Below are 15,000 nucleotides of genomic sequence, written 5' to 3'. Positions count from 1 at the left end.
ACTACACTAAGACAGTAATATATTACACATTATAGACTACACTAAGACAGTAATATATTACACATTATGGACTACACTAAGACAGTAATATATTACATTATGGACTACACTAAGACAGTAATATATTACACATTATGGACTACACTAAGACAGTAATATATTACATTATGGACTACACTAAGACAGTAATATATTACACATTATGGACTACACTAAGACAGTAATATATTACATTATGGACTACACTAAGACAGTAATATATTACATTATGGACTACACTAAGACAGTAATATATTACACATTATGGACTACACTAAGACAGTAATATATTACATTATGGACTACAATAAGACAGTAATATATTACACATTATGGACTACACTAAGACAGTAATATATTACACATTATAGACTACACTAAGATAGTAATATATTACACATTATGGACTACACTAAGACAGTAATATATTACATTATGGACTACACTAAGACAGTAATATATTACATTATGGACTACACTAAGACAGTAATATATTACATTATGGACTACACTAAGACAGTAATATATTACATTATGGACTACACTAAGACAGTAATATATTACATTATGGACTACACTAAGACAGTAATATATTACATTATGGACTACACTAAGACAGTAATATATTACACATTATGGACTACACTAAGACAGTAATATATTACATTATGGACTACACTAAGACAGTAATATATTACATTATGGACTACACTAAGACAGTAATATATTACATTATGGACTACACTAAGACAGTAATATATTACATTATGGACTACACTAAGACAGTAATATATTACACATTATAGACTACACTAAGACAGTAATATATTACACATTATGGACTACACTAAGACAGTAATATATTACATTATGGACTACACTAAGACAGTAATATATTACACATTATGGACTACACTAAGACAGTAATATATTACATTATGGACTACACTAAGACAGTAATATATTACACATTATGGACTACACTAAGACAGTAATATATTACATTATGGACTACACTAAGACAGTAATATATTACATTATGGACTACACTAAGACAGTAATATATTACACATTATGGACTACACTAAGGCAGTAATATATTACATTATGGACTACAATAAGACAGTAATATATTACACATTATGGACTACACTAAGACAGTAATATATTACACATTATAGACTACAATAGTGCCTTCATAACATATTTATTGCATAGCCTACTTTACATACAGTATAGTATCTCTTATTCCTCTTGCACTGAGACGTTTTTTTTCTCTAGAAGATAAGAGAGAGAGAGAGAGAGAGAGAGAGAGAGAGAGAGAGAGAGAGAGAGAGAGAGAGAGAGAGAGAGACAGAGAGAGAGAGAGAGACAGAGAGAGAGAGAGAGGAGGGCTCTTTATCGCAGATACAACAGTCCACAGCACTGTCTCTCTGTATAGTACATCATGTCCCGATCTAACTTTGTTTTTAACGAGGTCACGATTCTGGCGCTCTGGAACGCATCGGTATCCAATGGATAAGCAGCTGCAAGACGACACACCCCTTTTTATGCATGAAGTTGGGCACGCCCCCAGCATGGAAACAGCTTCTAGTCGACTCGGCACATTGACCTGTCACAATGCAGGAGACAACTAGGGAAATATCACTGGGATGGAGTATGTTCATTTGGCTACAGAAAGAAAGAAAAGTTATCATCATTTCATAACTGTGTAATTTCCAAAGACCGGAAAGGGATTCATACTCGACGTGTTTACGTTTAGATTTTATTTTGGGGATCTAGGATGGCGATTCCATGGAGAAGCCGGTAACATGTATGATGTGAGTTGTTTCCTATTGATAGCATACTGAGACCAAAGCTACCTCCATAATCACATAAAGGGATCAAACCTGACCGAAATCCTTTATTCCAGAACATAGTTGTTATATTTGAATGTCACCAACGACGCATCGGTGTTCCGTTTGAAGGGATATGGATCATTTCGCCGCTGAGTGCCTTGTGTCTATGTCCAGTCGGGCTGTCGTTCACCCTAAAGAGAACAGAGAGTTCAAAACAGAGCCAGCCTGCTGTCCAAGGAACGATGGAGAGGACATGGTCAAAGACAACTCCTCTCTTTTCGTGGTGGCGAGGATTCTAGCGGATTTTAACCAGCAGGCACCCACGACCACTAGCGATATTGCCGAGCAGGCAAAAATACCAGAAGGGTGCGTATCGCCAGCTCCAGTCACAGAGGATGGGAATACTGCCACACCTATCCTCGTCAGCCCCGCCGCCGACCTCACACAAAGAGGCAGTAAACGTGTCAGAGGTCGATCCGAACCAGAATCGCCGCAGAAAAAGCACAAATGTCATTATTCAGGTTGTGAAAAAGTTTACGGGAAGTCGTCCCACCTCAAAGCGCACCTAAGGACACACACAGGTCAGTTCCCTTTAAAACAATTTACATTCAAAATACATTATTTATAGTGATGTTAAACTCCCCATTATTTATTTTGTTCAGTTTCACTAGTAGCCTAGTATTGTGAAGAACTGGGTGTGAATAGGGACGAATAGTGACCCTAAATTGGATGTGAGCCAACGCATTGATGCAATGCACCACGTGTCACACATACGGTCGCTCACCTCAACTATTCTATTGACCCGTTTGCACATATAAAACGCTTTAAAAAAAAAACCCCACATGATCTAACTATTCTGTTAATATACACTTAACCCTGTAAACAATCCTCTCTGAAACAATGTTAAGAGCTGCAGTGAATGAGAGAGCTGCGTTACACTGTAGCCTTGTCTGTATTTACTGGCGCGTGGAGAAGTTGAGCGCGTGGAGAAAACACTCAACTCAATGACCTGCTGTATGGCTGATGTAGAACAGCAGGTGCAGCGAAATGGGATTCATACAACTCAACTATACCACTATGGGCTTTGTTTCAGTTGATAGAAAAACACAAGAAACACGGTGCACATAACAACAACAACAAAACGATTAGACTTTTATCAGAAAACGTTTCTGAGAAAGTCAAATCAATTTCTTTACTGTAAACTATAAATCCAATAGGAAAGGATGGATGGAGGGAGAGAAAGAGAGAGAGAGAGATAGACAGAGAGGGTAAAGAGAGAAAGAGTGGGAGAGAGAGAGAGAGATGGTAAGTGTGACTCTAAGCTCTTTGTTTTGCTGTGGGAGGATGTACCACACCCCCTTCACTCTTTCTTCACTAGTTACCACAGCCACAAAGTCATAATTATGGAAAAACCGCGCCTATTTCTGCAATTTATCTTCTTAAAATCGGATTTTAACCCTAACCTTGAATTAAGACAAAAAAAAGCTATTTTTGTTTTCATGAATTTTCAAAAATATAGCCAATTTTTCACTTTGTGCTTTTGGTAACTAGTGACAACCCCTTCCCTGGCAACATCAGTCTCTCTCTCTCTCTCTCTCTCTCTCTCTCTCTCTCTCTCTCTCTCTCTCTCTCTCTCTCTCTCTCTCTCTCTCAGTCTGTCTCTACCTCTCTCTCCCTCAGTCTGTCTGTCTCTCTCTCTCTCTCTCTCTCTCTCTCTCTCTCTCAGTCTCTCTCTCTCTCTCTGTCTCAGTCTCTCTCTCCCTCTCTCTCTCTCTCTTTCTCTCTGTTTCTGTTTCTCTCTCTCAGTCTCTCTCTCGGCTCCAGGCCCAGCCCCAGACACACACTCTGCCTGCCTTACAGCCAATCTGTCCAGCAACAGACTCAGCTAGCAGAGCTCAGACACAGATGAGTGTTCCCCATAAGATGCTTCATATCATATCATTAGGTGGGACATATAAACTCCACAAGCGTAATCCATGTTATTACCACGTGATAAAGCAGTGTGCCAGAGCTCAGACACAGGGAGTGTTTCCCATAGGATAAGATGCTTCATGTCATTAGATGGAGAACATAATGTCCTCGATCTGCCATCCTATAGCTTTCTGAGACCCAGCAGTTCATTGTTGTCCTCTCTAATGGTCATGTTGTTTTTCTCCGTGTCCCAGAGGCCATACACGCCACTGTGTTGGGACTTGTTGTACCTTTGACAGGTACATTCTGGGCTTTTCAATGATATCACGTGTGTGAGGCTTCAGCATCTTTTCTTCTCTGTTCTTCAAAAAAGCTACCATCACAAATACTATCACAATTACTATCACAAGTACCATCACAATTACTATCACAATTACCATCACAATTACCATCACAATTACTATCACAATTACCATCACAATTTCCATCACAATTACTATCACAATTACCATCACCATTACTATCACAATTACCATCACAATTACTATCACAATTACCATCACAATTACCATCACAATTACTATCACAATTACCAGCACTATTACTATCACAATTACCATCACAATTACCAGCACAATTACCATCACAATTACCATCACAATTACCATCACAATTACCATCACAATTACTATCACAATTACCAGCACTATTACCATCACAATTACCATCACAATTACCATCACAATTACTATCACAATTACTATCACAATTACCATCACAATTACCAGCACAATTACCATCACAATTACCATCACAATTACCATCACAATTACCATCACAATTACCATCTCAATTACCATCTCAATTACTATCACAATTACCATCACAATTACCAGCACAATTACCAGCACAATTACCATCACAATTACCATCACAATTACCATCTCAATTACCATCTCAATTACTATCACAATTACCATCACAATTACCAGCACAATTACCATCACAATTTCCATCACAATTTGCACATGTTATGGTAAGTGTGTGTAATTGTGTAAATATATTTTTTGTGAGTTTGGTATTCAAATGCTTTCTAACAGGTAAATACTTCAGGAAAAGTTTGGTGAGTTTTCAGTGCAATGTAATCATGTTGTCCCATTTAAATCAGACCTGTCCTCTGTATCTATGTTTTCTACCTACGGACCCAGGTTACAGTAATGTTAAATGTTTCATATTTACTATCAACCGAGACCTAATGGCCACTACAGTACACATACAAAATAATGACGAAATAACTACTCCACCCCTCCCCACACACAACCCCCCCCCCTACCCCTCCCCACACACAACCCCCCCCCCCACCCCTCCCCACACACAACCCCCCCACCCCTCCCCACACACAACGCCCCCCACCCCTCCCCACACACAACCCCCCCCCCCACCCCTCCCCACACACACCCCCCCCACCCCTCCCCAAACACAACCCCCCCCCCCACCCCTTCCCACACACAACCCCCCCCACCCCTCCCCACACACAACGCCCCCCCCCTCCCCACACACAACCCCCCCCCCCCCACCCCTCCCAACACAGATGACTCTGTACCGTAATACCCTGTATATAGCCTCCACATTGACTCTGTACCGTAACAGCCTGTATATAGCCTCCATATTGACTCTGTACCGTAATACCCTGTATATAGTCTCCACTTTGACTCTGTACCGTAATACCCTGTATATAGCCTCCACATTGACTCTGTACCGTAACAGCCTGTATATAGCCTCCATATTGACTCTGTACCGTAATACCCTGTATATAGTCTCCACTTTGACTCTGTACCGTAATACCCTGTATATAGCCTCCACATTGACTCTGTACCGTAACAGCCTGTATATAGCCTCCATATTGACTCTGTACCGTAATACCCTGTATATAGTCTCCACTTTGACTCTGTACCGTAATACCCTGTATATAGTCTCCATTTTGACTCTGTTCCGTAATACCCTGTATATAGCCTCCACATTGACTCGGTACCGTAATACCCTGTATATAGTCTCCATATTGACTCGGTACCGTAATACCCTGTATATAGTCTCCATATTGACTCTGTACCGTAACAGCCTGTATATAGCCTCCATATTGACTCTGTACCGTAATACCCTGTATATAGTCTCCACTTTGACTCTGTACCGTAATACCCTGTATATAGCCTCCACATTGACTCTGTACCGTAACAGCCTGTATATAGCCTCCATATTGACTCTGTACCGTAATACCCTGTATATAGTCTCCACTTTGACTCTGTACCGTAATACCCTGTATATAGTCTCCATTTTGACTCTGTTCAGTAATACCCTGTATATAGCCTCCACATTGACTCGGTACCGTAATACCCTGTATATAGTCTCCATATTGACTCGGTACCGTAATACCCTGTATATAGCCTCCACATTGACTCTGTTCCGTAATACCCTGTATATAGCCTCCACATTGACTCTGTACCGTAATACCCTGTATATAGCCTCCACATTGACTCTGTACCGTAATACCCTGTATATAGTCTCCACATTGACTCTGTACCGTAATACCCTGTATATAGCCTCCACGTTGACTCTGTACCGTAATACCCTGTATATAGCCTCCACATTGACTCTGTACCGTAATACCCTGTATATAGCCTCCACATTGACTCTGTACCGTAATACCCTGTATATAGCCTCCACATTGACTCTGTACCGTATTACCCTGTATATAGTCTCCACATTGACTCTGTACCGTAATACCCTGTATATAGTCTCCATATTGTTATTTTTACTGCTGCTCTTTAATTTTTGTTACTTTTATCTATTTTTTACTAAGCACTTAATTTTATGAGGCGGTATTAAGGGAGAGTATCAGAGATCTGTAGATGGGGTTAGGGTTAGAGGGGAGTAGATGGGGTTAGGGTTAGAGGGTTAGGGTTAGAGGGGAGTATCAGAGATGTGTAGATGGGGTTAGGGTTAGAGGGTTAGGGTTAGAGGTCAGTATCCGAGATGTGTAGATGGGGTTAGGGTTAGAGGGTTAGGGTTAGAGGGCAGTACCAGAGATGTGTAGATGGGGTTAGGGTTAGAGGGTTAGGGTTAGAGGGCAGTACCAGAGATGTGTAGATGGGGTTAGGGTTAGAGGGTTAGGGTTAGAGGGGAGTAGATGGGGTTAGGGTTAGAGGGTTAGGGTTAGAGGTCAGTATCCGAGATGTGTAGATGGGGTTAGGGTTAGAGGGTTAGGGTTAGAGGGCAGTACCAGAGAGGTGTAGATGGGGTTAGGGTTAGAGGGTTAGGGTTAGAGGGCAGTACCAGAGATGTGTAGATGGGGTTAGGGTTAGAGGGTTAGGGTTAGAGGGCAGTACCAGAGATGTGTAGATGGGGTTAGGGTTAGAGGGTTAGGGTTAGAGGGCAGTACCAGAGATAATTAGATGGGGTAAGGGTTAGAGGGGAGTATCAGAGATGTGTAGATGCATAGGGTTAGGGTTAGAGGGGAGTATCAGAGATGTGTAGATGGATGGGGTTAGAGGGGAGTATCAGAGATGCCCATCCCCTGACCCCATAACTAGTCTAGGAGCCCTGAATAGTCTTAGCCTGCGTCCCAAATGTCTCCCTATTCCCTATTTAGTGCACTACTTTTGACCAGGGCCCATAGGGATATGCACTATAAAAAAACACAGGATGCTATTTGGAACTCAGTCATAGACAGCGTAACACTGACAGCCCACAGAAACAATACACTATACAGATATTATATAGACATATTATTATATTGGACATAGACAGCGTAACACTGACAGCCCACAGAAACAATACAATATACAGATATTATATAGACATATTATTATATTGGACATAGACAGCGTAACACTGACAGCCCACAGAAACAATACACTATACAGATATTATATAGACATATTATTATATTGGACATAGACAGCGTAACACTGACAGCCCACAGAAACAATACACTATACAGATATTATATAGACATATTATTATATTGGACATAGACAGCGTAACACTGACAGCCCACAGAAACAATACACTATACAGATATTATATAGACATATTATTATATTGGACATAGACAGCGTAACACTGACAGCCCACAGAAACAATACACTATACAGATATTATATAGACATATTATTATATTGGACATAGACAGCGTAACACTGACAGCCCACAGAAACACTATACAGATATTATATAGACATATTATTATATTGGTGAATGAAATGAGCTGTTATGCAATAATTCATCAGGCTCACAGCTGGAAGGGGTCGGCCTGTTGGCTCTTTTCGTTTTTACATGTAACACGTCTCTACAAGGACTTTATCTTTGATGATCAAAGCCTTCCTAGACTTTCAGAAGCCTTTGTAGATTACAACTACAGAAGACAGATGCTCCGTGAACGTTACGCTAGGATTTGCAACAGATACGTTCCTAGATAGATCGATACAAGTGATTCGTTTGGTGTCTCTGGACGGTGACCGAATGATGCAGATGTTCTGTACTCGACTACTAACCCTACCCCCATCCCATCTAACCCTACCCCCTTCCCCTCTAACCCTACCCCCATCCCCTCTAACCCTACCCTACCCCACCCCATCTAAACCTACCCCCATCCCATCTAACCCTACCCCCATCCCCTCTAACCCTACCCCCATCCCCTCTAACCCTACCCCCATCCCCTCTAACCCTACCCTACCCCATCCCATCTAAACCTACCCCCATCCCATCTAACCCTACCCCCATCCCCTCTAACCCTACCCCCATCCCCTCTAACCCTACCCTACCCCATCCCATCTAAACCTACCCCCATCCCATCTAACCCTACCCCCTTCCCATCTAACCCTACCCCCATCCCCTCTAACCCTACCCCATCCCCTCTAACCTTACCCCCATCCCCTCTAACCCTACCCCATCCCCTCTAACCCTACCTCCATCCCCTCTAACCCTAACCCTACCCCATCCCCTCTAACCCTAACCCTACCCCCATCCCCTCTAACCCTACCCCATCCCCTCTAACCCTAACCCTACCCCATCCCATCTAACCATACCCCCATCCCATCTAACCCTACCCCCATCCCCTCTAACCCTAACCCTACCCCCATCCCCACTAACCCTACCCCCATCCCCTCTAACCCTACCCCCATCCCCTCTAACCCTACCCTACCCTACCCCATCCCATCTAACCCTACCCCCATCCCCTCTAACCCTACCCCCATCCCCACTAACCCTACCCCCATGCCCTCTAACCCCATCCATCTACACATCTCTAAAACTCCCCTCTAACCCTAACCCCATCCACACATCTCTGATACTCCCCTCTAACCCTAACCCCATCTACACATCTGAACAATACTATAAGGTAAGGATCTCCTGAGCAGAAATTCTCCTGACCTTGGTCCTGAATATCAAGTGAGTCTAGACCTGCAGTCAAAATCCCGAACATAGCACTTTTATGAACAACATTCATATTCTGTGAGTTTGGGTGTGAACTCCTGAAATATAATCCTCCTTCCACTCACTTTGTTATTCTAGTGAGACGACGCTGCACCCACAACACGGGGACAATCAGCCATTTTGTCTAGACTGCTGTGCTGAGCTAGTGTTCTACGTGTGGAGAAGAGAGACTGGTCCTTAAGGGGGGGGCGGGGGCCCATTCATTTTCAATGAAGACTAGACGTGGTTTGGGGGGGGGGGGGGGGGGGGGGGTGAAATTCTATCCAGGCAGAGCGGTCGGGGCGGTGCTCGTGCCGATGACTGCCACTCAAGTGAGGCTGAGAAAATAGAAACCTGTCCTATTCATGAAGCAGTGGGGTCATCGTTGACCAATCACGGGAGACGACGCAGCCTGTTGGGGGCGATACGTCAGCTCCGTACGGCCTTTGTCCTCTTTAGCTAGCTGGCTAACAGCTAGCCGTTTACACAGACACGTTTAACAATAGGTTTCATGTTTCAGGGTTTTAATTTGATGTCACCTGCACAGGTACAGTGAAATGCTATATACAGGGTCAGTTAGTACCATACTATATACAGGGTCAGTTAATACCATACTATATACAGGGTCAGTTAATACCATACTATATACAGGGTCAGTTAATACCATACTATATACAGGGTCAGTTAATACCATACTATATACAGGGTCAGTTAATACCATACTATATACAGGGTCAGTTAATACCATACTATATACAGGGTCAGTTAATACCATACTATATACAGGGTCAGTTAATACCATACTATATACAGGGTCAGTTAATACCATACTATATACAGGGTCAGTTAGTACCATACTATATACAGGGTCAGTTAATACCATACTATATACAGGGTCAGTTAGTACCATACTATATACAGGGTCAGTTAATACCATACTATATACAGGGTCACTATATACAGGGTCAGTTAGTACCATACTATATACAGGGTCAGTTAGTACCATAATATATACAGGGTCAGTTAATACCATACTATATACAGGGTCAGTTAATACCATACTATATACAGGGTCAGTTAATACCATACTATATACATGGTCAGTTAATACCATACTATATACAGGGTCAGTTAATACCATACTATATACAGGGTCAGTTAATACCATACTATATACAGGGTCAGTTAATACTATATACAGGGTCAGTTAATACCATACTATATACAAGGTCAGTTAATACTATATACAGGGTCAGTTAATACCATACTATATACAGGGTCAGTTAATACCATACTATATACAGGGTCAGTTAATTCCATACTATATACAGGGTCAGTGTGTGTGTGTGGGTGTGTTTGTGTGTATGTGTGTGAGTGTGTATGTGTGTGAGTGTGTGTGTGTGTGTATGTGTGTGAGTGTGTGTGAGTGTGGGTGTGGGTGTGTGTGTGCATAATATGTGTGAGTCAGCAGATTCTATAAATCATTGTTTTCTAATCTATTTTTTGGATTCATCATTTCTGTTGCACGTTCAGGTAAATATGTTTTTAATGCACGCCTGCGGCGCTATAGCGAGTCACCTTTCGCACGTAGTGTTTGTTTATTTCGTTGCTATGGTCACCAGTGGCTGTGAAGACACCGGCTGCCTGACTAGATGGACGAGACGTTGCACTCAGTGGGGAACTCTGCCGTATCCCGGTGGGTGTCTGCACACAGGGCTTTATATTTACCATTAATGGTTAGACTTTTGCCTCTTCGTTCTTTATTAACTGTGCTCGTTGTCTCTGAGGAGTTCTTCAGACTATAGAGTTTAAATTATGTGTTGGCAACAGGGTTAGATCTCGTTTCGCTTCAAGTAAACAAGAGAAGTTGAGCGATTTGTGGCAACGTATTGTAGTCTGCCTGCGCGTGTCTGTGGGTGCGTGTGTGCGTGCGCACACGTGTGTGTGTGCGTGCCGGTGTGCATGTGTGTGTGTGTGTGTGTGCGTGCGTGCGCGTGTCTGTGGGTGCGTGTGTGCGTGCGCGTGCGCGTGTGTGTGCGTGGATGTGTGCGTGTGTGTGTGCCATGGGTTACGTCAGATACGTGTGCTGCGTTGGTCTGAGGTTAGTGGATGTTGTGTTGTGTTAGGTTTCTGTGACAGCGGCCCAGATGGGAACAGCAGATCTCGGAACAGAGCACTGTCTGGTGTGTGTGTGTGTGTGTGTGTGTGTGTGTGTGTGTGGTATTTCCTGCTGTTGTTGAAACACACGCCATCCATCTGCATCCCAAATGGCTCCCTATTTCCATTATAGTGCACTACTTTTGACCAATACCCTGTGGGGAGAAGCCCAAAAGTAGTGCACTATATAAGGAATAGGGTGCAATTTGGGACATATTCTCTTCTTTGAAAAGAGCTTCTATTCTTCCTCATTACATCACTCTCTCGGGTAGTCTACACAACTACCTCCTCCACTTTACCTCAGGTAGTCTATACAACCACCTCCTCCACTTTACCTCAGGTAGTCTACACAACTACCTCCTCCACTTTACCTCAGGGAGTCTACACAACTACCTCCTCCACTTTACCTCAGGTAGTCTACACAACTACCTCCTCCACTTTACCTCAGGTAGTCTACACAACTACCTCCTCCACTTTACCTCAGGTAGTCTACACAACTACCTCATCCACTTTACCTCAGGTAGTCTACACAACTACCTCCTCCACTTTACCTCAGGTAGTCTATACAACCACCTCCTCCACTTTACCTCAGGTAGTCTACACAACTACCTCCTCCACTTTACCTCAGGTAGTCTACACAACTACCTCATCCACTTTACCTTAGGTAGTCTACACAACTACCTCCTCCACTTTACCTCAGGTAGTCTATACAACTACCTCCTCCACTTTACCTCAGGTAGTCTATACAACTACCTCCTCCACTTTACCTCAGGTAGTCTATACAACCACCTCCTCCACTTTACCTCAGGTAGTCTATACAACTACCTCCTCCACTTTACCTCAGGTAGTCTATACAACTACCTCCTCCACTTTACCTCAGGTAGTCTATACAACTACCTCCTCCACTTTACCTCAGGTAGTCTTAGTAAATACAACCACCTCCTCCACTTTACCTCAGGTAGTCTACACAACTACCTCCTCCACTTTACCTCAGGTAGTCTACACAACTACCTCCTCCACTTTACCTCAGGTAGTCTACACAACTACCTCCTCCACTTTACCTCAGGTAGTCTATACAACCACCTCCTCCACTTTACCTCAGGTAGTCTACACAACTACCTCCTCCACTTTACCTTAGGTAGTCTACACAACTACCTCCTCCACTTTACCTCAGGTAGTCTATACAACTACCTCCTCCACGTTACCTCAGGTAGTCTACACAACTACCTCCTCCACTTTACCTCAGGTAGTCTATACAACTACCTCCTCCACTTTACCTCAGGTAGTCTATACAACCACCTCCTCCACTTTACCTCAGGTAGTCTATACAACTACCTCCTCCACTTTACCTCAGGTAGTCTATACAACCACCTCCTCCACTTTACCTCAGGTAGTCTATACAACTACCTCCTCCACTTTACCTCAGGTAGTCTATACAACTACCTCCTCCACTTTACCTCATGTAGTCTATACAACCACCTCCTCCACTTTACCTCAGGTAGTCTATACAACTACCCCCTCCACTTTACCTCAGGTAGTCTATACAACTACCTCCTCCACTTTACCTCAGGTAGTCTATACAACTACCTCCTCCACTTTACCTCAGGTAGTCTATACAACTACCTCCTCCACTTTACCTCATGTAGTCTTAGTAAATACAACTACCTCCTCCACTTTATCTCAGGTAGTCTATACAACTACCTCCTCCACTTTACCTCAGGTAGTCTTAGTAAATACAACTACCTCCTCCACTTTACCTCAGGTAGTCTTAGTAAATACAACCACATCCTCCACTTTACCTCAGGTAGTCTATACAACTACCTCCTCCACTTTACCTCAGGTAGTCTACACAACTACCACCTCCACTTTACCTCAGGTAGTCTATACAACTACCTCCTCCACTTTACCTCAGGTAGTCTACACAACTACCTCCTCCACTTTACCTCAGGTAGTCTATACAACTACCTCCTCCACTTTACCTCAGGTAGTCTATACAACTACCCCCACTTTACCTCAGGAAAATAGGGACAGTGTTTTATATAATGCCCCTCTGTGAGGCTTTATAGGTTCTGTTCATGAAGTAGCTCATGGATGACATTTATCCCGGTGAAGTTTGAACCTGACCTTTCGGGTGAAGAAAGAAAGTGTCAGTTGGTCTTTGTCAATGTTATAGCTGCTAAGCTGAAGCCGACATGTCTGTATCTCTCTCTCAATTCTCTCTCTGTCATTCTGTCCAGTGTGCAGTTGGGAACGTTCAACACATGTTGTGTTTGGCTCAGTGTTCACACAGGTGTTTAAGTACACAGAGAAATTATGGCACATGGAAGTGAAAGCAACAGTTTCCAGTTGTTGGTTACCTCTCTCTCTCTCTCTCTCTCTCTCTCTCTCTCTCTCTCTCTCGCTCTCTCTCTCTCTCTCTCTCTCACACACACTCACTATTTAGGTCTCTTTCTCCCCCATACTCTCTCTCTCTCCTGGCTCAGCGCTGCAACTGGCTCGGTCAGATAATGTTTTCCGTCTCGCTCTCCTCTCGTTGGGTAATCAGAGAATGTGGGTCATTTGAGTTCAGCTCTGGCTCAGCCAACACAGTTTGTCCCCGAAGTAGCTCTCTCTCTCTCTCTCTCTCTCTCTCTCTCTCTCTTTCTGCTTCTCTCTCTCTTTTTTTCTGCTTCTCTCTCTCTCTCTCTCTGTCTCTCTCTCTCTCTCTCTCTGTCCCTCTCTCTCTCTCTCTCTCTCTCTCTCTCTCTGTCTCTCTCTCTCTGTCTCTCTCTCTCTCTCTGTCTCTCTCTCTCTCTCTCTCTCTCTCTCTTTCTGCTTCTCTCTCTCTTTTTTTCTGCTTCTCTCTCTCTCTCTCTCTCTCTCTCTGTCTCTCTCTCTCTCTCTGTCCCTCTATCTCTCTCTCTCTCTCTCTCTCTCTCTCTCTCTCTCTCTCTCTCAGGACCTTTCACATCACTCCAGTGTGTAGCAGCAGAGCAGAGAGAACAGGGAGTTCCCTCTTAGCGTGAAGCCGTTTAAGTACTAGGAACTCCCTATCTTTTTTAAAAGCTTTTTTTTTTTGTGTGTGTCAAATGTCAATGAAAGCTGGTTTGTGTCTATTTACCTTTATTGACTTCGTTGACATTAGACTTCAAAATGTATTTTGACTCGTAAGAACCTGACCGAACTTGAAATGTAAACGTTGCAGTGAATTGGTTAACATCGCTATACTAATTAGTGTCCAAATGTATAAAATAAAATAAATTGTAATCAAGAGATCATCATACATATATATATATTTGTGTGGTTTTCTTCTGCACTTAAATAATTGTAATGAACTTGAAAGAAAAAGGGTGCAGGGAGTTGACAGCCTTCTGTTCTATGTGCCCTCCAGTCACGGAACACAGCTGAGAGCCAATGGAATAGCAGCAGACTGTCTGCTGATAAGTGCTCAACGTAATAATGAGTGTCTGAGTAGCTTCACGGTGTGTCTGCTGTAAGAGACAGTCACAACAACCCCGGAGCGCAGGGCTTCGGTACTTAGACACTCGAGGTGTCAGTTAAGAATTTAACGACGACACAGCAACCCTCCCCTTCCCTTTCAGGATCT

General features: G+C 43.1%; 1 protein-coding gene across 1 annotated transcript in view; it reads left to right on the top strand.

Moving 5' to 3' along the window:
- The first annotated feature begins 1,635 nt into the window (after positions 1 to 1,635).
- LOC139384930 (Krueppel-like factor 13) overlaps positions 1,636 to 15,000 on the top strand; it is a 54,474-nt gene continuing 41,109 nt past the window's right edge. The window contains exon 1 of the mRNA XM_071129840.1: positions 1,636 to 2,458. Within this exon, the coding sequence (XP_070985941.1) occupies positions 2,011 to 2,458 (448 nt within the window). The 5' untranslated portion in view covers positions 1,636 to 2,010. The remainder of the gene's footprint in view (positions 2,459 to 15,000) is intronic.

The sequence above is a fragment of the Oncorhynchus clarkii genome, chromosome 26 (genome assembly GCF_045791955.1).
Source record: "Oncorhynchus clarkii lewisi isolate Uvic-CL-2024 chromosome 26, UVic_Ocla_1.0, whole genome shotgun sequence".
In the NCBI taxonomy this organism is placed as follows: Eukaryota; Metazoa; Chordata; class Actinopteri; order Salmoniformes; family Salmonidae; genus Oncorhynchus; species Oncorhynchus clarkii.
Note: the sequence above shows the minus strand (reverse complement) of the source record. Positions and strands in the feature narration are given on the sequence as shown.